The sequence below is a fragment of the Engraulis encrasicolus genome, unplaced genomic scaffold (genome assembly GCF_034702125.1).
Source record: "Engraulis encrasicolus isolate BLACKSEA-1 unplaced genomic scaffold, IST_EnEncr_1.0 scaffold_49_np1212, whole genome shotgun sequence".
Classification (NCBI taxonomy): domain Eukaryota; kingdom Metazoa; phylum Chordata; class Actinopteri; order Clupeiformes; family Engraulidae; genus Engraulis; species Engraulis encrasicolus.
In genome coordinates this window covers 61363-86697 of record NW_026945808.1, presented here as the reverse complement: position 1 = coordinate 86697, position 25335 = coordinate 61363, and the positions used below count along the sequence as shown (strand labels likewise).

At 42.7% G+C, this 25335-nt stretch overlaps 1 protein-coding gene across 1 annotated transcript; it reads right to left on the bottom strand.

The window, feature by feature from the left end:
* Positions 1 to 1207: 1207 nt before the first annotated feature.
* Positions 1208 to 24326, bottom strand: LOC134444281 (uncharacterized). The gene is made up of 5 exons (XM_063193634.1): positions 24237 to 24326; positions 20822 to 20949; positions 12576 to 14885; positions 6134 to 7413; positions 1208 to 1249 (listed from the first exon to the last, which is right to left on the bottom strand). Exons 2-5 carry the CDS (start codon positions 20919 to 20921, stop codon positions 1208 to 1210), a joined length of 3732 nt encoding a protein of 1243 aa, XP_063049704.1. The 5' UTR covers positions 20922 to 20949; positions 24237 to 24326.
* Between the last annotated feature and the right edge of the window lie 1009 nt (positions 24327 to 25335).

Genomic DNA, 25335 nt, shown 5'->3' with positions numbered 1-25335 from the left:
GAGACGCAGAGAAAGTCTCGCATTTCACAAGCATGTGCCGACGATGGTAAGCGCGTCATGGAATTAGCGCCATGATTATTTAATTCCACGAGAGGGCGCCCTGGTACACCCGCTGTCTAAATAGGTAGATCCACCCACAGACCTATAGATCCACCTTCTTTGCCGCTGTTGAAATCTCGTCGTCCTGATGTGTCCAGCTTGGTTGCGAGGCAGTTATCCCCTCCTTTTTATGCCCAAGCAAATCACGTTTTGATCAAATCTTTTGCTGCGTGGTTGCAAACGAGCCTAATGGCCGCTACAGATTGCTGTAAAAAGGGGGGCGGGGTCCTCTCTAGTGTTATTTTCTACCTCTATGAATTAACCAGTACTCTCCCCATACTCATTCAAGACTGAGGTAAATGCAAGTTCGTTGTGTGCAGTGTGCACTTGTGTGCTGTGTCCCAATGACAATGGGAGTTGCCAGGTGGGCTTTCACTTCACATTTTCAGTAACTAGCCTCTGGCGCCCTCACCTGGACATAAGGTGAGCTGCAGTGCCCAGAAATCTCCGACACCAAAACCACATTGACCAAAACACAGCAGCAGAGACGAATCTCTCTCACAGCAGCAGCACCAGAGACGAGTATTTAGCAGCACCAGAGACGATTCTCTCACACCCAAACCACATAGACCAAAACTACAGCAGCACAAGAGACAAGTCTTTAGCAGCACCAGAGACGAGTCTCTCTCACAGCAGCACCAGAGACGAGTCTTTAGCAGCACCAGAGACGAGTCTCTCTCACAGCAGCACCAGAGACGAGTCTTTAGCAGCACCAGAGACGAGTCTTTAGCAGCACCAGAGACGAGTCTCTTTCACTGTCCAAACACATAGACCAAAACTACAGCAGCTGCAGAGACAAGTCTTTAGGAGCACCAGAGACGAGTCTCTCTCACAGCAGCACCAGAGACGAGTCTTTAGCAGCACCAGAGACGAGTCTCTTTCACTGTCCAAACACATAGACCAAAACTACAGCAGCACAAGAGACAAGTCTTTAGCAGCACCAGAGACGAGTCTCTCTCACAGCAGCACCAGAGACGAGTCTTTAGCAGCACCAGAGACGAGTCTCTCTCACAGCAGCACCAGAGACGAGTCTTTAGCAGCACCAGAGACGAGTCTTTAGCAGCACCAGAGACGAGTCTCTTTCACTGTCCAAACACATAGACCAAAACTACAGCAGCTGCAGAGACAAGTCTTTCTCGCAGGGCAGCGGCTGTAGACACAGGCAGAGGAAGAGGACAAGGAGGAACAGAGACATAAACACAACTTAACAGGCAAGGCAAGGCAAGTGTATTTGTATAGCGCATTTTATACACAGGTGCAATTCAATGGGCTTCACAAAAAAAAGTAAAAAGAAAGGCAACAAGAAGGAATTAACGTCAAAGAAAATGGAAAGATCAACATAAAACCTTAAGCAATAACAATAATAAAATTAAATAAAAACTGCTAGGGCAAAGCATCTGAGAACAGCTTCACCTTGAGCCTAGATGTAAAGTCATCAATAGTGTGTGCATTTTTTTTTTTACATCATCTGGAAGCTGGTTCCAAAGTTTTGCAGTGTGGGGGCTAAAGGCTGCCTCTCCACACTCTTTTGACTTTTGGAATTACCACATACACAATGTGCCATAACAACTAACATACTGACATGACATGTAATTTCTCTCTCCGTCTCTCTCTCTCTCACACACACACTGTGTGTGTGTGTGTGTGTGTGTGTGTGTGTGTGTGTGTGTGTGTGTGTGTGTGTGTGTGTGTGTGTGTGTGTGTGTGTGTGTGTGTGTGTGTGTGTGTGTCTGTGCTGTTAAGGCGTGTAGTTGCTCAGTGTCCTGTCACTCCGTCTCCAGTTCACACATGTTGGACAGTGCGTGCCTGCCTGTGCGCGTGCGTGTGTGTGATGTCTCCAACCATGCTGGTCAGTTGTGTGTGTGTGCGTTTGTGTGTGTGTGTGGAAAAGAGAGAGAGAGAGAGACAGAGGAAGAGAGAGAGAGAGAGAGAGATGAAGAGAGAGAGAGAGTGTGTCTGTGTGTGTGATGTCTCCCCACATGCATGCCTGCTGTTGTCAGTTGCTAAGTGCAGCATAATGGGTGAGTAATACAGTGAGCAAGGGGTCAACCCTCTCCAACTTGGTCAGCTGTGTGTGTGTGTGTGTGTGTGTGTGTGTGTGTGTGTGTGTGTGTGTGTGTGTGTGTGTGTGTGTGTGTGTGTGTGTGTGTGTGTGTGTGTGTGTGTGTGTGTGTGTGTGTGTGTGTGTGTGTGTGTGTGTGTGTGTGTGTAGACGTCCAACATGACACTGTCCTTCAGTGCTAACAGGTGCTTTTGCTTACTGTAACTGTGAAAAACATGAAATTTCAAAACATTTTTTTGAAAAGTGAATGCATGAAAGCCAAGCCGAAAAAAATAATTTCAAAAAAGTTATTACATTTACAGTAAGCAAAAGTAAGCTTATCCCTTGCACTGAAGGACATGTTGGACGTCTTTGACCCGTGTGTGTGTGTGTGTGTGTGTGTGTGTGTGTGTGTGTGTGTGTGTGTGTGTGTGTGTGTGTGTGTGTGTGTGTGTGTGTGTGTGTGTGTGTGTGTGTGTGTGTGTGTGTGTGTGTGTGTGTGACAGGTGAGTAATACTGTGGGCCAGGGGTTCCCAACCCTCTCCAACTTGGGACCCACTTAACCCTAGTGACACAACATCTTCGGCATAGCTTCTAGTCAGTCCAGGAGCAATACAAATATTGTTTCTGAGCTCCAGAGAAATCAGGAACTCCACCCACTTTGTTGGGAGGCAATGCACTTTGAGCCCCTGGGTAGAGGCGTGCTCAAGGCAGTGACATGCTTTAAGCAGAGACTTTATAGAAACTGTTTGGTTAAATCTTCGGCACAGCCTTTTCTGGCCTCAACCAGAAGCAAATGGGACAGATGCATTGGGCCCAGGAGAGAGGAGGCCCAGAATTGAGGTGAGGGCCCATTAAGATGACTGCCCAGGGCCCAGCCAAAGCTGCCAGTGGCCCTGACTCTACACACAACTTAAAATAGGCCACCTGAACATAAGAGAAAATGACATGAATTTACAAGAAGTCTGATTGATTGTTTGATTGATTGTTTACATGTATTGCCATTTCAGCAGCTATGACTATAGCATGGCCAATACTGATAGAAAAAAAACATTTACAAGAAGTCTGTCCAAGATATTTGGTTGGTACATATTAAACTTCATCAGAGTTTTTATTTAAAGTCATCCCCATGATGTCATTAAACCAGCACAACAAGAGAGGATGCATAGTACGCATCTAGCTCAAGGTTTTTTTTGTTTTGTTTTTTTTTTGTTTTTTTTTTTTGGGGGGGGGGGGGGGGGGCATTTTCATCTTTATTATTAGGATAGTACAGTGAAGAGAGGAACAGGAAACGAGTGGGAGAGAGAGATGGGAGAGGCTCGGGAGGTGACCTTTAAGAAGGAACCCATTAAGAAAGGATACAGCTGGGTGGAGGTGATGCTTACTGCTTAGTTGCCATTTGGGGGGCATTAGACTGTTTTATTTTTATTTGTCAATACTAAGAGGGTGTTGGCAGGCTTATGATGAGGTCCAGAGGGCATTGGGAAGCGTATGATGAAGTCCAGGGTGTTTATTCAAAAAAGTCCTTGTATTGGTTTGAACCAGTCTGGGCATTCTCCTCTGACCTCTTCCATCTCCTCTGCTGCTCACTGTATATATTCTCTGTAAACCCTAGAGGTGGTTGTGTGAATATTCCAGCAGATCAGTATTTTCTGAAATATGCAGTCATTTAAATAACCCTTTTCCCCATTCTGATGCTTTGATGCGGTTTGAACTGCATCAGATTGTCTCGACCATGTCTACATGCCTAAATGCACTGAACTGATTGGCTGATCAGAAATTCATATCAAGAAACAGTTGGAAAGGTGAACCTATTAAAGTGACCAGTGAGTGTATATCCCAATATCACTATGCTTTTCCCCCCACTTACCCCTGAAGTGTGCTCGCCTTGCATACCTGTGATGGTTTTATTATGTTTTTGTTATTACTTTAGACTTAAATGACCCTTTTTTTTATCCAAAGTGACTTACCAATATTACAGGTTATTGGTTGCAGTCCCTGCAATGTGGGGTTAGGTGCCTTGGACACTTCGGCCATGGATGGAGGTGTAGGGAGTGGTAAAGGCAGGATGTTTACTAACTCGTGTATATCTGGCCAATCAGCACTGCAGGGCCTGCATGTTGCAGTTCAGTGAAATGCAGCAGTGCTCAGATGAATGAGAAGTGAAGATCGTGATCATATTTGAGGAACAAAGCCACGCTCATCCTCCTGTTCTATTGTGTTGATGTACGGTGTGGCAATGCAGCTCTTGTAGCAGACTGATGTTTTACCACCATCAGAGTTAAGACGTAGGCCCATGTCATCGATAACTTTAAAAGGGCTCCCTCTAGTGGTAAAGTTACCAAACTGTCTTTTTAAAGAGTGCCTCATGTAGACATACAATGAGTGTCTGTTTAACCACTGCAGACATAGCCACACACACGCACGCACGCACGCACACACACACACACACACACACACACACCTGTTTAGCCTTTGGTTTAGTAGAGATTGTGTGTGTGTGTGTGTGTGTGTGTGTGTGTGTGTGTGTGTGTGTGTGTGTGCGTGCGTGCGTGCGTGTGTGTGTGCGTGTGTGCGCTAAACAATATTCTCAACAGCATCTCTTTACTACTATTATTGTTATTATTTTATATAGGCCTATCCTAGTGGGGCACTGCCTCACAGGTAAAAATAGCGTGGCACGACCCATAAGGGGGGCCTTGGCTTGAATGTATCGGTATACAGGTATATAGTGTCGTGGTAAAGTTTGGGAACCACTCTGACATCCGTACAGCTGAATGAATACTGTATGGTCAAATGCAGAATTCAATTCAGTTTTTTCGTTTAAGGTGTTTCTTGCAAAAAAAAATCTATCGTACTCCATCATATTGCATTGTTTGAACAGGCTACTGTGAATTGAATATATCTATCTCTGAATATGAAAAAAAAACTTTTCATCACATTCTGCCACAAAAGGGCAATAGGTAGGCTAACTTGAAAGTTTGAATAGTTGACGACACACCATTTCTGTCCAGTAACTCAGAGGCACATACAGTACAGTGTTAACCATGCATACACAATCGGAGGTAGGATGTAATATAATAGACGCAATCAGGGCTCTAGTACCTGAGTCCAGACTCGGACTTGAGACTGGATTGAAGTCAGTTTTTCTATGGAGTTGCCTTGGACTCGCTAGTAGTTGCACTCAGACTTGTCTTGGACTTGGACACTGGACTTGCCAACTTTGGCTTTACATAAAAATTGGACTTGGCTAGGACTCGGTCCTGTCTTGGACTTGTCTAGAAGTTGACTAGTCCCGTCCTTGGACTTGACTATATCCCTGGATGCAGTCATCAAAACAGTTTGAAGAGAGGATAAACACCAAGCAGAGATTGACCCAAAGCAATTAAATAAAAAGTAGCTTTTAATTTGACACAAATCACATGATTACATTAATTCAGCAAATCATAATAGGGAAGGCCACAGATTAATCCTCATGCCTGGAGTTCTCTGTGTCTACAAGTGTATACAAAGTTAGACATTAGACACCAGTATAAGATCAGTGTCTCTTCTATATCTAATATCCTCAACAGTGAATACACCCCTCAGCAGTTAAATTATATTACACTTTACACATCACTTTATCAATAGTGATGGAATCATGTGATAACAATCAGCTAGTTATCATAATACACACTATGATACTAAAAAGTGATGAAAACTTAAATACCTAGAATTACAAGATGTAATGACATGATTAAAACAGATATACCCGTAAACATAACAAAACCAACAAAAACATTGCAAATAATTGTTGCAAATATGGAAAAGTAATAGAAGAAAATAACATTTGTCATAATAAGGAACAGTATGACACAGTAACTATTAGTCAAATATTAAAATTGGCACTGGTGAAGGTGGTATTTCATAACTGTCTTGGGAAATAATATGTCACATACTTCACACATTCAAAATAGGTTATAATTTAAAATATCTCAGAAACTCATTGGCTACTGCCTTGCCTGATGCCTCTGTCCCAAGTGCAATGTTTTCTGCCACTTTCTGCACAAGATCAGCTCCTTCCCTGAGTTCCTGTAACTCTTGGATACGCTGCTGCAATCCAGGCTTGGCCTCTTGTTTTTCTGACTCTATCAGCAGGTCAATGTAGTCTGGAGTAGACAAAGGATCCGGCCGAAGAGCAATCTCTTTCAGACGAATCAGGCATTTAGTTACAGTTTCTATCAATTTTACAATCTTTCCCTGCACTTGGTGATATTCCTTTTCCAACTTTGCAATACTTTGTTCTATATTCATCTTCTCTTCCATTTGGGTCTTGTGTTCTTCCAGAACAGCTTGTGTGCTTTGTATTTCCTTCATGATTCGAATGAGTGGCTGCACTCCCTCAATGGTTGCTTCCAGCTGTTTTCGCTGTTGCAGAACCTCCTTTGTCAGGGTCAGACTCTGGGTCTCCATTTTGCCTAGCTGAGTGAAGAATTTTTTCATGCTGGCCTTTCCCATTTTCCAGAACATGTGATCACAGTCTCCCTCATCACTGCTTCTTTTGTTCTCGGCAAAAAGAACAGAATTGTTAAATCTGAAATAGACAGGGGATCCGTCTGTCTGTGAGACACATGGAATGTTGGCCTCTTTGATGGTTTCCAGTACTGGAGGAGTTTGTCCATCAGCAAAGGTGACCAGAGTGATGATGTTGCTGGCGATGTCCTTCCCAAACACAGAGAGGATGGCATCAAAGATGTATTTCTGTTTCGGTGTCAGATGAGCTGAAGCAGACTGCACTACAAAACACACTGCATCAATTGCATCAATGCCATCCTTATCTGTGAAGAACTGTATAATTCTGTCTGTGGTCACCTTGTCTCCTTTGATTCCTCTGGTGTTCCCAAACCCTGGTGTGTCAATGATTGTGAGTGAATATGGAATTTTGAAATCATCTGTGTGGTGAATCTGATAGGCTGTCACCTCGGAGGTCTGACTGTGTGCTTGTGATTTATTGGTCTCTTTATCTATCAATTTAAATCTCCAGTTGTCCTCCCACTCAACTCCTAGTACATAATTGATCATGCCATTGATGAGGGTTGTCATGCCAGATCCAGTGGCACCAACAAGCATGATGGTTTTGTTTGATCGATTACTGCATGATGCTTCTCCAAATTCCTTCTTGTTCACAGGACCTGCTGCTGGTTTCATATCCAGCAGATACACTGGTGGGGTACCTGGCAGAGGAGTGAACCTGTTTCTGTCCAGAGCTGTGTGTTGCCTTTCATATCTGGAACCTGTGGACATAGATGAATGAAGAAATACATTAAGTAATGGATTAACATATCAGTAAGATATTTAGGTTTTGTTCAACAAGTGATGATGATGATTCACTTAATTTGTCACACTGATTCCAAATTCAAATAAGTTAAACTTTTGAACTGTATCCAAAGCACTCTCCTTTGAGTCAAGGTAGTTGACATCGGGGTCGATGTAAACCCTGATGTAAAATAAAGGGTTTTTAATACTTCAACTACCTTGACTCAAAGGAGAGTGCTTTGGATACAGTTCAAAAGTCTGTCAAGCCCTAAAAGGAATAACCAGATGCACCCCTTCAACCTGGAGAAAAGAATATAGAGCGCTCGCTATTCTTTCCTGTTGCAATTCAAATAAGTTAAAATATGGTACTTTTTAAACTAATTCTGTATAAAAAGAAGACAATCCGCACACTTCAGGTCCTCTATTTTTGTGCAAAGAAGCTTTACTTGACTTGTCAGCTTTCAGTCCTTAGACCTTCATCAGGAGGTCTTTTTACTGAATCCTTCACCTTCTAAACAGATGAGCGATGGGCTATCACAACTTTTTAAACTAAAAAAGCGGTACATTGTCTCCAGTGGCAACAGGCAGTAAATACAAAGAAGCCTATATCGGAGTGGGTTTACTGAAACAAAATGAGCTTCTTTATTTAATTGTCTTTTTTAAAATAAAAAATGCCTAAACAATCTTGCGCCATCACAGGTCTGAGTTTTCATCTTCTGAGGGAAGGAGGGTGCTCCTGGTTTTGAGGCTTTACAACTGAACTGGTATTAACCCCTTTGCACAGAGCATAGCCTTACTCTCACCAAAATTGTAATGAACAAGACTTAAACTGTTACCTAATCTGGCTCTCGGTAATGCCATATCAGTTATTATGATGTACAAATTTTGAGTCTTTTCAGCAATGAGTGAACTGGCCTACCAGCGGGCCCAATTATGCAAAGGCGCTACATTAAAAGGATTAGCTTATCAATGATTCTTGAGAATGTGGCTAAAACGTGTCCCTTGGACAATGCTACTGTCACACTGTCAACACTATCACTTTTGTATGGAAAATTATATTACATTACAACATTAACAATTTTTGAGAAGAGGTACCAAAGGTACCAAGACAAAAAAAGTTACCACGCAATTATAATCACAGGGCCAGTGCTAGGGATAGGCAGACAAGGTGGTCGCCTAGGGTGCCAAAATTGAAGCCCCATTGAAGTAGAATGGCAAACAAAATAAAACAGCATACCCAGGTGAAAAACCCATATACTTAAAGTGTAGTTTTTTTGACCGTACTTAGTACAAAGTGTACTATTTTCGGCGATTTAAAGTGCGCTTCATTGCACTATTAGTGCGCTGAAGCACTACTAAAGCAGTACTTCAGCACACTTGTAGCACACTGAGGATGCTAAATTGGCACCGCTTTTGGACAACTTTAAGTGCACTACAAGCATACTTTTGAAAGTATGCTCCAAACACGCTTTTCATGCATTCGTATGGCATTAATAATGTGCTTGAGTACACTTCTATAACATTTTATTGTTACTAGAAGTACAATGTAGGCATTATTACCCCTAAAGTTTAATTCATTTCCCTTCATTTTACGAATGGCCGCCATTTTGTAAGATGAGGACACCATTTTCTATACTGTACCTGATCAAATTACATACGTGGCTCAGCCCCGCCCCGTATGTATAAAGCCCAGGTAAAGGTATGAATCACCCCTTTATTCCCCTAGGCCCGACGCCCTAGGCCCGACCCCGACTTCCTCCATCGAGATGTGAGAAGTGCCGGGACACGTCTCCTTGGAGAGACGTCTAGGCTATTTTAGAAATTATTGAAACTGTAAGTTATCTTGGCCAGGTTAACACTACAGTCGATATATTTCTTCCTTCAACCGGTTTTCGTTTGTATTGCATTTGACTTTTGCGGACCCTACTAGGAGAACAGTGAGTCAGGACCCACGAGGAACTCACGCGCTATAGGATAACTTTTGTACGGACAATTGTTAATCTTTTACTAGTACCGAAATCAAGGACCTCGCCTAGAGTCTACGAAGACTCGGCTGAGCCTGATGGTCTGTCCCCCAAGAGAGTGTGGACAGCCGGTATAGTTATTACGCGTGGAACGGACCTGCGTGCACCCGCCCTTCTCACTGGACCTTCGCAGGACGGCACCGCAAAGACAATCGGATTACACAACGAAATACCCTTCCTTTCCCCGTACAACGAAGCAAGACTTCTGTGGACACATTGCAACCTCGTGCCCCGGAACGGCGCGTGGTATCGCTTGGGCCCACAGACAGGACATGCGAGCTTGGAGAACAAAAGGACCTCGTGCGCACGAAGACGCACACACCCACCTCGCCCGAGAGATCAAAGGATTTCTCTCCTCCTACCAAGGATAATGCAGTAAGCACTGAAATTGGGCATATATACGCAGTTAGAACTGTTACATAGCTTTGAGGAGTTGTGTTTAAATATCCACACTTGTAGAGTGTGATATATTTTATTTTGGGTTATTTTGTTCTATCTGTTCTTTCCTTTCTTTCTCTCTTTCTCCCCTCTCATCACCACAAATAGCCACACGCTATTCTTAGTTTACTGTAGTTGCAGGATTGGCATACTTGCACCCACATGTAAATTATCCACTCACAGAGATACACGTACCCGTGTTTTAACCCATAGAGTTATCGAGTTGAGGACGTAAGCTATTGTCGGAAAAGCGCGCCAAGCGCTCCTTTTCCCCTCCCCCCCACACATACTGTAAAGCCTTTAGACAAAGGACAGTATTCTCTGATTAGCTTGAATTCTATCTTGAAGATAAGTTCCCGCTTCATCAGCCGAAAGCTTAACGCCCCTCCTCGTATCTCATATTTCGGTCCTGCGCGCAGCGCTGCGCAGAATCATTTGAGCCATAGTTCATAGAACATACATCTCTCTCTCTCTCTCCTCCCACCGCTCGGCACACGCGGTAATAGAGGTGCGCGGCGCTCACAGAAAGCGCTCGCCACTCGCCCCTCCTCTCTCTCTCTCTCTTTCTCTCTCTCGCATAGCGTACACACACACACACGCATAACGCATCCCCTCATACCCCGTGTATTGTATATATGTTACCTAAGTCCTTATGCCCTGCAAGTCACATTGTCTGTATCAGTGTTATGACCGGATGATGCTTTTACAATAAATGTACATTGTGGTGAACCGTGTTTGTCTTATTTGAACAATTTCTACGAAGTCAACCAGAAAAGAATTCACACAAAACCTTCAGATTATTAGTCAATAATGGTCATGATTTTATGAGACGGTCATGAACCGTGTTTTATGCAATCATTAATTAGACAATTGACGATTCCATAAGTACACACCTACACATTATTGATACCCAGCGCGAAGAGTTTAACACACTCTTCATGCATCATTTCTTATACTCTTATTCCTCACATATAGTAATAACACATTACATATTTGGAACTGTATAAGAATTGTATACTTATTAATGTAATTATAATTACATTACTGTACTTCCCTTACATTTAACGTCGTACCCATTAATTGTAGTTGACCCTACATATTTTGGTGCCCGTGTGTGAGGAAGAATAGTCCCCGTACCCATAAATGTAGTAGAACCTACATATTTTGGTGCCCTTGCGTGAGGAAGAATATTCCTCACGTCCAATATAAGTGGGATTACCCCTACATTAACTTCATGCTTCTTTGGACTACATTGGAACATTTTAAGTCTGTAAAAAGTATATCATATTAAGTATTGTAAATATATAACAGGTATGTTTGAAGTATATTTACAGTACACTCCCAAGTACATGAAATAATATAAATGTAATAGTACAATCCATGCTGGTCCTCAGAGCTTGTACATTACACACAGCCACATGTCACAGTAGTGATATAGTATGCATACCTAGCACGACTGACATTTACAATCACTGCATTGTTACAGAGATTTCAGATACACATTTCACTTTATTTCATTCTTGCTCCTCCTTCCTGCAATTGATCATTTGAATTGATCACTAATGGTGACCCTTGTTTCTTTGTTTGAACAACTAGTTCCAACTTACCTCTCACCATGATGTCAAGGGAAGTGTGAGCCTATATATACCAGAACATATACGTGACCATCATAATGACGGTGGGAACATGGTCATTTTTTGTGTACCACTTTAAAATTTTAAAACTCCTACAATAAACGCAGAATATAACAATGAGTAATATTTTCATGCAAACCAAAGATATTCCTTAGAGGTCAACGGCTTTCTGTTTGAGAAATTGAGCTCCAAGAAGTGCATTACATGATGGTACATGCATGATGATGCATGATGGGTAAATGCACTTTGTGTAAGCACACTTTGAATATATTTGGATGAAGCACAATCATGGTGCACTTAGAAAAAGTATACTACCAATATGTTAAAGTGTTTTACTTTAAAGCGCACTATAGAAAATCACACTTCGAAGTCACTTGGGTGAAGTATAATCAAAGTGCACTTAAAAAAAGTGCAATTGAAATATGTTATTAAAAAATACACTTTTAGGAAGTTTACTATTAGAACACTATTAGTATATTCCTCTAAATACACTTTAGTCAAACATCTTCTAAGTGCACTTTATGTATGGTTCGCAAAGTGTACTTTCTTTGAGAGCAACTTAATTACATCTAATTTTAAGTACACTTTAAATAAGCATATTGTAAACATACTTTTTCTTAGCACAAAAAGTGTGAGTGCGCTTTTAACATGCTAAGTACACTTCAGTTGTGCTTTTATTGTACTAAATTGAACCACTTTTTCACCTGGGTACTTTACTTTGACAATGACAATTCATGGGCAATCACTATATAAATTTGTATATACTAGATCAGCTGTACTCAGTCAGATGTTCAATACTGTGTTTACAGATGCCAATTTCTAAAATGTATGAAAATGAAAGGGGGTGTTTACCTAGGGCCCCAGATTGATTAGAACCGCTCCTATGTAGGCCTACTATAAGTAGCTCATCTCCTCAACTTCCCTGATCCTCCAATTGACCATCCGTGCACCGACCCTCAACTCAAACTCACCTGACTGTCTCTAGCAATGGGATTTAGCTTCAAATCTCATGCCATGATAACAGATGTTTTTGTAAAAACTGACCTGCTGATTCCTTGGTTGTAGTCACCATCTCTTCTCCGGGTTTGCTCACTTCTCTACCAGCCTCGGTGCACATCCTGATGGAGTAGTTGGTATATGGTTTCAGGTTCTTCAGAGTAAAAGTGTACACCTCTTTTTTAGTTTCTTCTTTCTGCCAGTCACTGCTGATCCCCTCCTTATACTCAACAATGTACTGTTTAAGATCTTCATAATGTTCTGGGTTTGACCAGGTTATGGTGAAAGAGTTTGCCTCACGGGTTACTTTAACATTAGTTGGAGGGCTAAGGGCTTTGGTTACAGCAGTCAAAACATCACTGCTGACATAGCCAAGTTTACCCACAGCTATAACTCTGATCTCATGCTCAGTGTCTGGCTTCAGTCCTGACAGAGTTGCTGTCTCCTGGTTCTTCTGCACAGGGTGAGCTGTCCATCCGGTCTCCTGCTTCATTCTGTACTCAACACGTAGAGATTGATATTGTTGGTCAGATGGATTCCTCCATGTTAAGGTGATGGATTGTGCCTTCTTTTCACTTACATCCAAATCGGTTGGTGGGCTAATGTCAGTTAAAATACTGACAGTACAACTGCTGACAGAGTACCCGAGTTTACCCACAGCTGTGGCTCTGATCTCATATTCAGTGTCTGGCTGCAGTCCTAACAGAGTTACTGTGTTCTTGTTCTGCACAGAGTAAGCTGTCCAATCTCCCTCTTGCTTCCTTTTGAATTCTACTAGGTATTCCACAGTGGTAGAGTCTGGGTCTGATACCCCAACTGTGAATCTGTCATATGATACATCAGAGGTGGATGGAGTGGCAGGTTTGGATGGAGGAATGAAGCGGACAGGCTCATCACTCCCATCTTCATATATGAATATACAGGCTCCAGGGAAACGCTCATCATATTTGGATGCAACAATGAATTTGGTGTCATCACTGCTGTCCAACTGCTCCTTCAAATGTTTAAACAGTTGTAACTGTCTCCTCATAATTTGTTTTGTATGAGCAGAGAGCCACTCTTCGTTCATAGGATGGGATGGTTTCATAGTATCTCGAGCGTCAAATGTTCTCTTGCGAGTTGTATTTCTGGTCTGTCGAGTATCTGGACATTCACTCATCATTCCGGCTGGAGTAAGGAAATGCAATTGTTTCATGAGGCTGCTATCAGGTTGGTCTATGGAGGTAAATGTGAAGCTCACAACATTTGTGATGTCTAAATCAGATAAAAGATCATCCAAGTCGTCATCTAATTTTGCACCTAGTTTCTCCAGCTGCTTGAGGATGGAAGCAATTGTGTCTGATTCCTTTTCCTTCAGGGTCAACCACTGATCCAGGTTTTTGCTGTTGAATGGAGATTTCTCATGTGCCTTAAGGATGTTTGCAAGGGCACTCTCCTCTTGTCCACCCCCTCGGATAGAAGGAAGCACTGACCCTAGATTCTGCACAAACTCAAGCTTGTAGTGATGGCAGTTTTGCATGAAAGTACGAAGCTTCTCCTCCATGACAGGAAAAGTTTTTGCTGCTGTGTTCTTCAGCAGGTCATTGCATCTCATCTCGGTGTTGTTTAAATGCTCTATGTCTCTTGATGTGTATGTGATGAGGCTGTTGCTGATTTCTCTTTGCAGTTTTGCAGCTTCTGAGTCCAGCTTCACCAGAGGGTACATCCACACCCTGACGGGAACAGCATGCTCTCCATTCTCTCCAAGCAACTTTGGCAGTTGTCTGTAAACTTCCATAGCCTTGATAAATGATGATGGATTGCTGGTAAGATGGAAATCTCCGTGGAACGTGCAACTGAATTTTTCCACGGCAGATTTCTCTCTTTCATCCATGTCAAAAGAAGCCTGTGCACTTATTTTGATGAATTTCAGCTTATCCATCATCAGTTCGGCTTCCCCTTCAACATGTTTCTTGTCTTCGTCGTTAGATGATTCTCTGTCAAACATGAAGTAAGCACTGGCCCCGTACAAGATGGCAGTGACAACATGTGTGGCTGTGCCATCTTTAAACACGTTGGGATGGGGTACTTGTCCACGACCCAGATGAGACATTGTTAGGGATTCATATCTTGTTGTTGTTTTGTAATGAAGAGTGAGCCGCTGTTGTTTATGAGATTTCTTTGTGTCCTGGAAGTATTTAGCTGATCCTGACACATTCACTAGTCCTCCCAGGAGACTTAGTTTCAGAGATCCAGATACATTCAATGAATTTGACTTCTCATCAATGGAGTCTGATGCTGTGATATTGAATTCTGTGTTTTGTTGTCTTGTTTGACAAGTATTCTGCTGCAGGTCCTCATTATCCCACAATGTAACACCTGTTTGGAAATTAAAAGTTTTATTAAGGAGATCAATGACTTCAAAGACTACATTTGATTACTTTTGTTGCCATTAGGGTTGCCAACCGTCCCTTGAAATACGGAATCGTCCTGTATTTAGAGATAAAAGTACGGGTTCCGTATTGAACTGAAACGGGACACAGGACGTTAAAATGCAAGAAATTACATCTAAGAAATGCTAATTTTTCTGGGGGACAACCCCCAGACCCCCGGCACGATGAAATGTCCCGTATTTTTTTCATTGACAGTTGGCAACCCTAGTATGCCATTATACTGTCCTTGCACTACATTATTCTTGTAGGGTCTCCCAGCCACTTCTCCTCCAGTCCACTAGGGGGCGCTACACCAACCTAGCGCAACCAGTAGCCCAATCCCAGAATGCAACACCACTGGTCAATAACATGCTGCTCTGAACTAGCATCTCCCTCTTCTGTCGCTAGCTGTCCTGCTATGCGGACCTGTGGTCACACAGGGAAAGAGATTGTGCACACAAAACTTTGAACATAGCTTTTATCTGATATTTAGGCCGAATACAGATAATGTAACGCTTAGTTCATCCTTAAACAGCTGTAAGTTCATTTTCTTTGCAAAGTTTCAATCAGAGACAACAGAGTCTTTGGTTTCTACTGTTGGAAGGCAGTAGCCCATTAATAAGTCGGTAGCCTGGACGTTCCTGCTCAAGACTTCATCCGGATTCATTTGTGGAACTTTGATGCATCAATTGTTTCACGCCTAAAGCATCGCACGGCCGAACTGTGCGTGACACTTTTCCCAACCCTTCCTGTCTCGCTGGAGCGGACGTTTGGACCCTGCAGACTGCGTGTGCTGTTGGACACTCGCCTACACACCGAGAATCGGACGCCTTGGACACAGACTGCGAGCGCTGTGTTGAACAAGCCGACCACAACCTCCGAGGATAACCACTCTCTCCTGAGAAGGCTGGAAGCCTTTTCATCTCCTTCACAGTAGGCATATCTGGGCAATATTACTCTACTGTCAGTTTAGATATGTTTTGAAGAAAGCTTAGCTGATTTTCATATACATGTCTGATTCCCTTGTCTCCCTTCTGTTTAGTTAGCAATCTGCTATCACTAACTCTCCCGGTTGTTTACTAGTTGCTACGTCTCATTCGAAACGATCGGAGTGTTTTCAAGCATTGTTTGGACGCATATAAATGTTTGGAACGCTCCGTGAACCTCTCGAATGCGATCGTGCAATTTCTAAACATCTGTGCGCGCGCGTGTTTATTATTTTGATACTGTGTTCACGGCCTCAACCGGCCCTGCCTTGATTAGCTAGCCAGCTGCTAATCTCCACAGCATACGCTGTTCCTACTGACACACAGTCACCGCTTCTCTCTCTCTCTCTCTCTCTCCCTTTTCTCTCTCCCTCTCCCTCGAGAATAATCACGTTTGTAGAAACCCCAGGACAACCCCGTGCCTCTCGGTACAATTTGAGTAGAACCTTCTCACTGTACTGTCCGCCAGACAGTCATTAATTGTCCTGTGCTCTCTGCAAACTTTCTGAGCTCGTGCTAGCTAACGCTTGCCGGCTCTGTGTGCATTCCCATACCTAGACAATATTTCCCCACACATGTGAGTTGCCATATTTGTAGTCGACTACAGATATTGCTCTAGACAACCCGTCTCTCACTCCCTGCTCTGTCTCGGTTCTTTCTCTCTCTCTCTTCCCTTCGGAATAGCGTACATTAATTACAGAAATCCCAGACACCGTGGCAGGCCCCTAGCCTCACCGGAGAGCTAGCGCTACCTGCTATTACCTTAGACTAGGTAGCTACTAGCTACCATAGCCTTTTGTTCTGCCTGAACTTTCTGTAGCCAATGTTAGCTTGGCTTGACCAAACACACACACACACACGCGTTTGATCCGCCATTTCATGTCCCCAAGACACACACACGCACCCCCACCTACACACACACACACACACACACACACAGGCTAGAAGCCTCTCTTTCTCTCTCTCTTTTCCCCTCTTTTCTTCTTTTATTTTCTTTACTTGTTTTATAGTATTTGCGCCTTATGTTTGTATTATTCCATTTAACCGACATTGAATGTAATGCTTTATTTAGATTACTTGGTAGTTAATAAAAGTTATTCATTTGATTTTATTGCATTTTGTCTGTTATTGCATTGTGTACGTACGGAATCAACTTACTTAGAACTTTTCCCTTCAACTGAGTTTTGTGCCCCTTGTGTTGACCGTCACAGTGAACAGTTAGGTTTAAGTCTCATACCTTGAAGGCGACTGCTTCATTGTACTGCCAATCACAACGTGCACAAGTACTCCTATTAGTCTTGATCTTTTGCAATTCATTGTGAAATACTGAGATTAACCCTATCGCGCCGGATGCATCATATATGTCTCATCAAATTCAAAGCCCTCTCCACGCTGACACAAAAAAAAATCGATCTGAAAAACATCCTGCGTGTCATTTCCAAACGTCCTGCAGTACGCGGAAACCGCCACAAGAGAGCAGCGGTCGACAACAAGTTGACCACAGCTCGGCGAAAAACAGGAAAATGGGGTAGAAGCGGTTTCCCTGACCGACGCTGAGATTTCGTCAAATTGCATAAGGTTTGTGTACAAATTTCCGAAATATAACTCTACATCCTTTAATTTGAACACTTGCTTTGTGCAATTAAGCAAGGAAGAGTTTATATTTTTACACCGTGTTGCAGAGAGATCGTGCTAAAACTGATGAGACATATAAGCACCATCCGGCGGTGGCAGGAAGTCAGCCATCAATGCATTTGCTCCATAGGGAAACTTACAAAGCATACCACGACGATCGTTTAACAAAACACACAAGTTGTTTTACTTCAAGACAAAGATATTGCCTTAAGAAACACGTTTTACTTGCAATTTTGAAAATGTAATGCAAAATGTTGAAATTATGATCTCGTAAAAAAATGCATTGAAGTGAATGGAGAAATGGTCCAATTGTAGTAATGGACCCATATATTCAAATTACACATCAAAAATGAATAATGATCTATATTGCACTCATAAATAGGTTGTTGAGCATTCGATCAGCTATGTTTTTACATAGATTTTAAAAAATTACCCAACCAGGCTGTGGGAAATGTAAAATGTGGTCCTGCTAAAACAAGGATAGGCTTAAAAAAATGGCAGGATCTCACTAAATATTTAAAGATAATCCTCAAATTAAATTGTCTGACAACTTTTTTAAATTAAAAAAAAGATGCAAATGCATTAAAAGTCATTTTTCAATGGTCATGAAATTGGAATTTTCATTCCCTTTAAAGCCTGATGCATCATATATGATGCATCAAATATCTCAGTGACCTTAACAAAATTTAGATTTTTTTTTTTACATTTCTTATAAGGGACCAATATTGAAGCAAATTCCAAAAAAATAGAATTTTCTCTCATTGCTTTCATGGTTCAGGTTTCACAGGGTTAATATCCAAATCATATGAGACTGATTTACTTATGAGACTGATTTATTTATGAGACTGATTTATGAATGAGACTGATTTATTTACATTTTTGATTGATTAATTGTGACTAATTACATAAGTCGAGCTTATTACATAGGTCATAAGTGATAAATCTCCCAAAACGCGATTGTTCCTACATATTTTGGTTACCCATGGTATGAGGATTTATCCGTCGAGCCCATTAAATGTAATTTCAATTGCATAACTGCAATTACCCCTACATTCTTATTTCATCAGCTTACGTTTTTTTGTTATTGATGTTATTGATGCTGAACACACTGAACTGAGTAAGACAAGGCAAAGCCATTTTACTTGTATAGCGTATTCCATACACAAATTCAGTTCAATTTGCTTTACAAATATAAAATGTACAAATAAAATCATTAGAACATGGCAACTGACATTTGTTTGATACCTCTCTGCCCTGCCTCTGCCCAGTGTTGCCAGATGTGTCTGATCAAATCCTGCCCAAAAGGTTCTCAAAAACACTAAATGCTCTAAAATCCGCCCAAGTTCAACAAATTGCATTGACTCATATTGGCCCAAATCAGCCGGAAAAAACCCCCGCCAAATGGCCAATTTTTCTCGTTTTTACCCGCACACGGCCATCCCAAGTAACCCACGTAGCCAAACACTGCTTCTGCCTTTTGACATTGAATGCTGCCTTGACCTTGTCTTTACTGCTGCCTCAATTCCTATCTGCCCAGTTCCTCTGCTCTGCTGTTGTGTGCCAAGTGTCAACCCAGGATTTCCAGACCCAGCAAGTAAGCCTGAGACTTATAGCCACTAAACTGACATGCCATTCAACCACTTGAGCACACACACGCACACGCACACGCACACGCACACACACACACACACACACACACACACACACACACACACACACACACACACACACACACACACACACACACACACACACAGGGAAGACAACACAGGGGACAAAGGGGTCACTTGTCCTGGGCCCAAAGAGAGAAGGGGCCCAGAATTGGATCCTCATTACATTGTATGTATTGGGTTTGGGGCCTTTTCAGATGTCTTTGTCCCGGGCCCAGCCAAAGCTGTCAGTAGCCCTGTACACACACGCTCACACACACACACACACACACACAGACACACACCCTTCCCCTTGAACCCTTTAATAATCTGTTTGAACGTGACACAATTGTGGTTCTCTTCTGTCTAGGCTGTGATAATGATATCATTAAACAGTGCTGGGACTCTCCCTCTGGATATCTGGGTACACAACAACAGAGCAGAGTGATCCATGGCTAGTGAGCCACAGAGTTCGTCTTAATATGCGACCTTGCCTCCTCCACTTGTGCTTGTCTCCTCGTCCCGCTTCCTGGCCCCTCCTCCATGGAGAAAACGATAAAGTTTCCCAGCTTTCAGCCTAGCCACAACTACTTTTGATCCCAATTGCAAAAGAGAAAAAGACTCTACAATTGAGCTTTTGCAAGGTTTTTAAATATAATGCTGTTGTCAGTGATGTCATCATGACGAGAAGCAAGTGGAGGAGGCAAGTGGAGGAGGCAAGGTCGCATATTAAGACGCACTGCCAGACTCATCGCCACAACCAAAGGAGATGCCATTCAGTCATTGGAACACACACACTTCCTTTAACCTTTAATTAACTGTCTGAACGTGCCACAATTGTGGTCCTTGTCTGGCCAGGCTGTGCCCTCCTAGTGATGGGTCAAGAGCAATGCAAGTACGAAAATACGGAAACTCCTCACACTCTGTCAGTAACCAAACAACCATAAGAAAACCAAGGGAGGCAGGCCAACCATGCCGTTTGGGAAATGTTAGTTAATTGTTATGCTCTTGGTCAGACCAAGTCTCGAAGAGATCTGAACGTCGATGATAATCAGGCTAGTCTGTCTGTGACCTCAAAATAGTTATTATCAAAGGTCAATAATTTGGATTACAAAGAGAAAGCATCTGAGAACAGCTTCGTCTTGTGTCTGGTTTCAAAATGATAGGGGCATTTTTTTTTAGCATCGTCTGGAAGCTGGTTCCAAAGCTTTCCAGCATAGCAGCTAAAGACTGCCTCACCACACTTTGTTTAGAGGTCTTTCCTCATTGATCCTAGAAGTATAGTTGTGTATACAGCTGAAACATATCCAGTATGTATCTGAGTCCCATCCCATTTTAATTACGACACGTTGGGTGTCAGCAGCACAGCTATGGTAATTTATTGCGTTTTGTCTTCATAATGTGCTTAGTGGCAGCACAAGTATACAGTATGTGTATGAAATGTATACTACTACGTGAATAAGACTGCCTTGCCTTGGCAGCTTTACGAAGTTAGTGTTAAAAGGTTATCCAATTAACATGTTTACTGTGATCCCAACAATACCTCTTATGCTTTCTATAATTCTGTATGTAGGCCTATGTGTTTGATATCTGTTTGATCCTTGAGCCCTCACCTGGAACAAGGAAATCTTTTCTGCAGTCGTACAGCATCCCAAGAGTAAACGGCCTCCCCAGGGCAGCAGTCTCTATGATGTCCTCAGCAGACGATGCCATTCTTCATGCACAATTCTGTACCTGTTGCCTAGCAGGGGTTAAGGGAAAGTGAAAGTCAAGATAAAGTGAAATACACAGCACGCTACAGCACACAGTTCATAAACAACAAACTTCTCTTAAGAAACAGTCCACCTTATTTCAGGATATTGTTTATATTGTAGAATATGAGTATATCTTAACGTATCTTTTTATCTGTGTCTGCAATGCATAACAGAAGCCATATTTAAGGCAGCAATAAAATGGTACCAAATAAATTGAATGTACTTGTAAACCACAGGGCAGTCTGACAGATGGACAGGAGAGCAGTGTGTGGGGACATCAGGGTACCTCTGTCACAGAGGGGAGCTACTATGCTCAGGGTACCTTAGTCACAGGGGAAGCTACTATGCTGCTCAGGGTACCTTAGTCACAGTGGGGAAGCTACTATGCTCAGGGTCAGGCCCGTTGCGTTAAGGTAAGCAATGTAGGCAGTTGCCTAGGGCCCCCGAGTAGGTGGGGCCCCCAAGGACGACAGGTTATGTACCCAACAGCAATCACGATTTCAAATAGCTTCATAATAAGGCACTGTCATCTGTATGAAGGGCTCTGCTGCGAGGGAAACAACAGCGCCTCTCTAATACCCCCTGCTCGAGGGGGCCCCCCTCCCAATAGGTTTGCATCAGCGACAGCCTGAAAATGTCAATTGCCGGGTATACATTGTGCGATATTTTCGCTCGTGGGTATTAAGCTCCTGCTCACACTGCACGATGGAATTTCACTGTTTAAAAGTTCACATCTCACGACTCACGCCCTCACAGTATACGAGCCGACAGTCGGATGCGAGCCAAATGCTTCCACTGCGCGACGTGACAGGCATGTTTCCCCGGTATACAGAGGAGGTAACATGCGCACCTGAGGTGGAGATGAGGTCGCGCTCAACAGCAAATCGCACGGCCCTATTCATTTGTGCATGTGAAGTGTCAAATCGGGTCGTAGCACTGCTTTAACTGTGCGATTTACGCACGAGCCACGACCTGGATATCAAACAGTTTTGATTTTCTTGCGACCCCGCGATTGCACTATCGTGAGGCGAAATCGCTTGTCGTTACCCCATGTACACTGCACGAGGCGAGACTCACGATTGACCTGCGATTGAGCAAGAAATCGGCCCGACTCCCAAAAAGTCGTGCGAGTGCCAAATTGTGGCAAAATCGGGGCAAAAGTCGCACAGTGTAAGCCCAGCTTTAGTCAGTCAAAGTACGCCCATCTGGAGGGTCCCCCCCTTCCAATTGGTTCAAGCGTCAAAATCCAGCGCAAATACAAACTGAAAATCAAGCGACATAATCTCTCACTGGATGTTGCGCAGACCCCAGTTTACATTACGCTCTACATTTTTGGCTCAAGACAGTTGCTTTTATAATAAAAGTTAATTTTGAAGACGACACATTACTCTCTGGCTACTGCCAAACCACCAAACTGTCCCAGGCCAGTTGACATCACACAGACAGCAAGGTGTTTCATTTACAGTGTATTCATTGTGTTTTCAAAAACGTCTGTGAAGCATTAATCCACATGCTGTAAGCACTGGGCAAACGTCGATTGTACAATGTAATGCCTATCGGATAACACGAGTCACACAAGTGCGCTGAGTGGGATAGCTAAATTGTAGCACAATAGCCTTTCTTGCTATTACTATGTGGATTACGCCTTGGAATTTAGGGCCATGATTGTGGAAACGCGTGGATTAGGCCTACTATCAGAGGTTGGGATACATTCTGGGATACATTCTGTGGTCAAGACAACTCAAGGTAAGGGCACCGGGATATTGGTCCTCCCCTATAATTGACACAATTGTCAACCACGGAGTAACGTAGGTGGTTGTTCAGTGATCATTGGTCGCTACAGAGTAGCCTATTCGTGTTTGCTGCGGTATTACTAACAACACAAACATTTGGATTGTATTTTCAAGTGCGTGATGGATGCAATACGAAAAAAATCTCGTCGGGGAGACCCCCATTGGCTTGGTTACAGAATTCTTGCTTAGCCTACCAATATCAAATCCCCCCAAACCCCCACTGTGCCTGCTCATTCGTTTCTCAGCCTTGAGTTTCTGAACTGTAGGCCTATTGTTTCAATATTGAGTCAATATTTCCTTTTGCACAAATGGAGCACCCTCGGTTAGATTTTAAAAGTGACTAGAAAGATTAGACCATTCTTTATTTGTGATTGGCAATGATCATGATTTTCGAAGTAGGGTCAAAAAACCTGATTGGGCCATAGGCCTATAGGCCTACTTTCGTGTGAGAGGTTAAACAACTGAACATTCAATTAGCCTAGGGCCTACTGCATGAGAAATGATGAGCCTACTGTATGGAATGGGCTATATTTGCCCAGGTCTTTCTTCATAAAGTTCCATAAAATTAACTGTAGTGTAGTTATCATAATAACTAAGTTAGATTGCATTTCCTCACAGAAAATGCTGGTGTATGCTTGCTCGTTATGCATTCGTTGCCCTTCATGCATGTGCCCTGCATAGCCTAAAAACAACACGGTCTAGGTAGGTATGAGGACTATGAGGCTGTGACAATGTGCCATCCAAAGTGCCATCCAAAAATGGTGTGGCCCATCCGAAACAGAAATTCTTGTGCCGTGGCTGCCCTTTCAAAAAATGGCCCTAGGGCCCCGACAACCCCTTTGCCTAGGGCCCCCAAAATCCTAGAAACGGGCCTGCTCAGGGTACCTTAGTCACAGGGGGGAGCTACAATGCTCAGGGTAGCTCAGTCACAGAGGGAAGAAGCTACTATGCTCAGGGTACCTTAGTCACAGTGGGAAGAAGCTACTATGTTCAGGGTACCTTAGTCACAGGGGGAAGAAGCTACTATGCTCAGGGTACCTTAGTCACAGGGGGAAGAAGCTACTATGCTCAGGGTACCCACAGGGGAAGAAGCTACTATGCTCAGGGTACCTTAGTCACAGGGGGAAGCTACTATGTTCAGGGTACCTTAGTCACAGGGGGAAGAAGCTACTATGTTCAGGGTACCTTAGTCACAGGGGGAAGAAGCTACTATGTTCAGGGTACCTTAGTCACAGGGGGAAGAAGCTACTATGTTCAGGGTACCTTAGTCACAGGGGGAAGAAGCTACTATGTTCAGGGTACCCACAGGGGAAGCTACTATGCTCAGGGTACCTTAGTCACAGAGGGAAGAAGCTACTACAGTATGCTCAGGGTATCTTAGTCACAGGGCGAAGCTACTATGCTCAGGGTACCTTAGTCACAGGGGGAAGAAGCTACAATGCTCAGGGTACCCACAGGGGAAGCTACTATGCTCAGGGTACCTCAGTCACAGGGGAGGAGGGAGGGTTCTGGTCATACACTCTTCTCTGATGGCATCAGGAATCGAAATGGAAACTCTCACAGGGCAGGAACACCTCCTGACTTTATATAATAAAGTAAAGTCTATTATTATCAATAATAAGCTATTCTTTTGTTTTGTTTTGTTTTCTTTTAAACAGACTCACTATTTACATAGGCCTATACCATGTTAAGATTCATCAACTTAAAATTTCAAATCTTCCTTAATATTTTGTCATAGGCCTGGTAAGCCCATAGTACACCAGTGGGGTGGTACTGCAGAGAGAAACAACTTTCCTCAAGCACTAAAACGCTAAATATGTATGCACACAGTGTCATAGTAATTACAGTCACGTGCATGCGACCAAAAAACGAATGGAAAACATTTTTTGAACATTTACTTATTTGACATTACTTTTAGAAAATGATTTTTGTAAAAATATACAGTTTGTACTTCATCTGTTTGTAGGCTGTGTCATTTATGCTCTAACATCATTTAATTTGACAATTACATCACGGGACATTCTGTGCGAACAAAGAAAGTAAAATAGAAAACAAAAGGCAATGGATGCTTCTTACTTTTAATTAATTATAGTACCAGATCTCAGAGAGAGAGAGAGAGAGAGAGAGAGAGAGAGAGAGAGAGAGAGAGAGAGAGAGAGAGAGAGAGAGAGAGAGAGAGAGAGAGAGAGAGAGAGAGAGAGAGAGAGAGAGAGAGAGATCTAAAATACATCAACACTCTTAAAGATAAAGGGTAAACAAAGATGTGTGCTGTGTATAGAAATACATTATACATTTAATTTGGTTTAATTGTAAAGGTCTATAATTAAATGCCATTGCAGATAGGCCTACCTGTGTCCTCATACCAATGTCCTGGCCTGGTTGTCCAAGCCAGACTGATGCAGCATTTTATATTCTCATAACATTTCATTCTTGATTTGACTTTCAAAACACATTTTTTTAATTTTCCATACATACAAACTGGACTCAGGCACAACGCGTCAGGATAGGCTATCAGTAAACAACTAGGCTAGTCTCTACAGTACTAGACTATGGATAATGTGAAATGTGAGTGATTTTGCA

What these genes read in the sequence shown, in the direction of transcription:
- LOC134444281 (XM_063193634.1), bottom strand. Translation starts at nt 20,921, where the DNA reads ATGGCATCGTCTGCTGAGGACATCATAGAGACTGCTGCCCTGGGGAGG. An exon ending in AAAAGATTTCCTTGTTCCAG is followed by an intron (nt 14,886 to 20,821) that starts GTGAGGGCTCAA and finishes ATTTCCAAACAG; the next exon opens with GTGTTACATTGTGGGATAAT. An exon ending in CAGAGGCATCAGGCAAGGCA is followed by an intron (nt 1,250 to 6,133) that starts GTAGCCAATGAG and finishes CTGTGTCTACAG; the next exon opens with CCGCTGCCCTGCGAGAAAGA.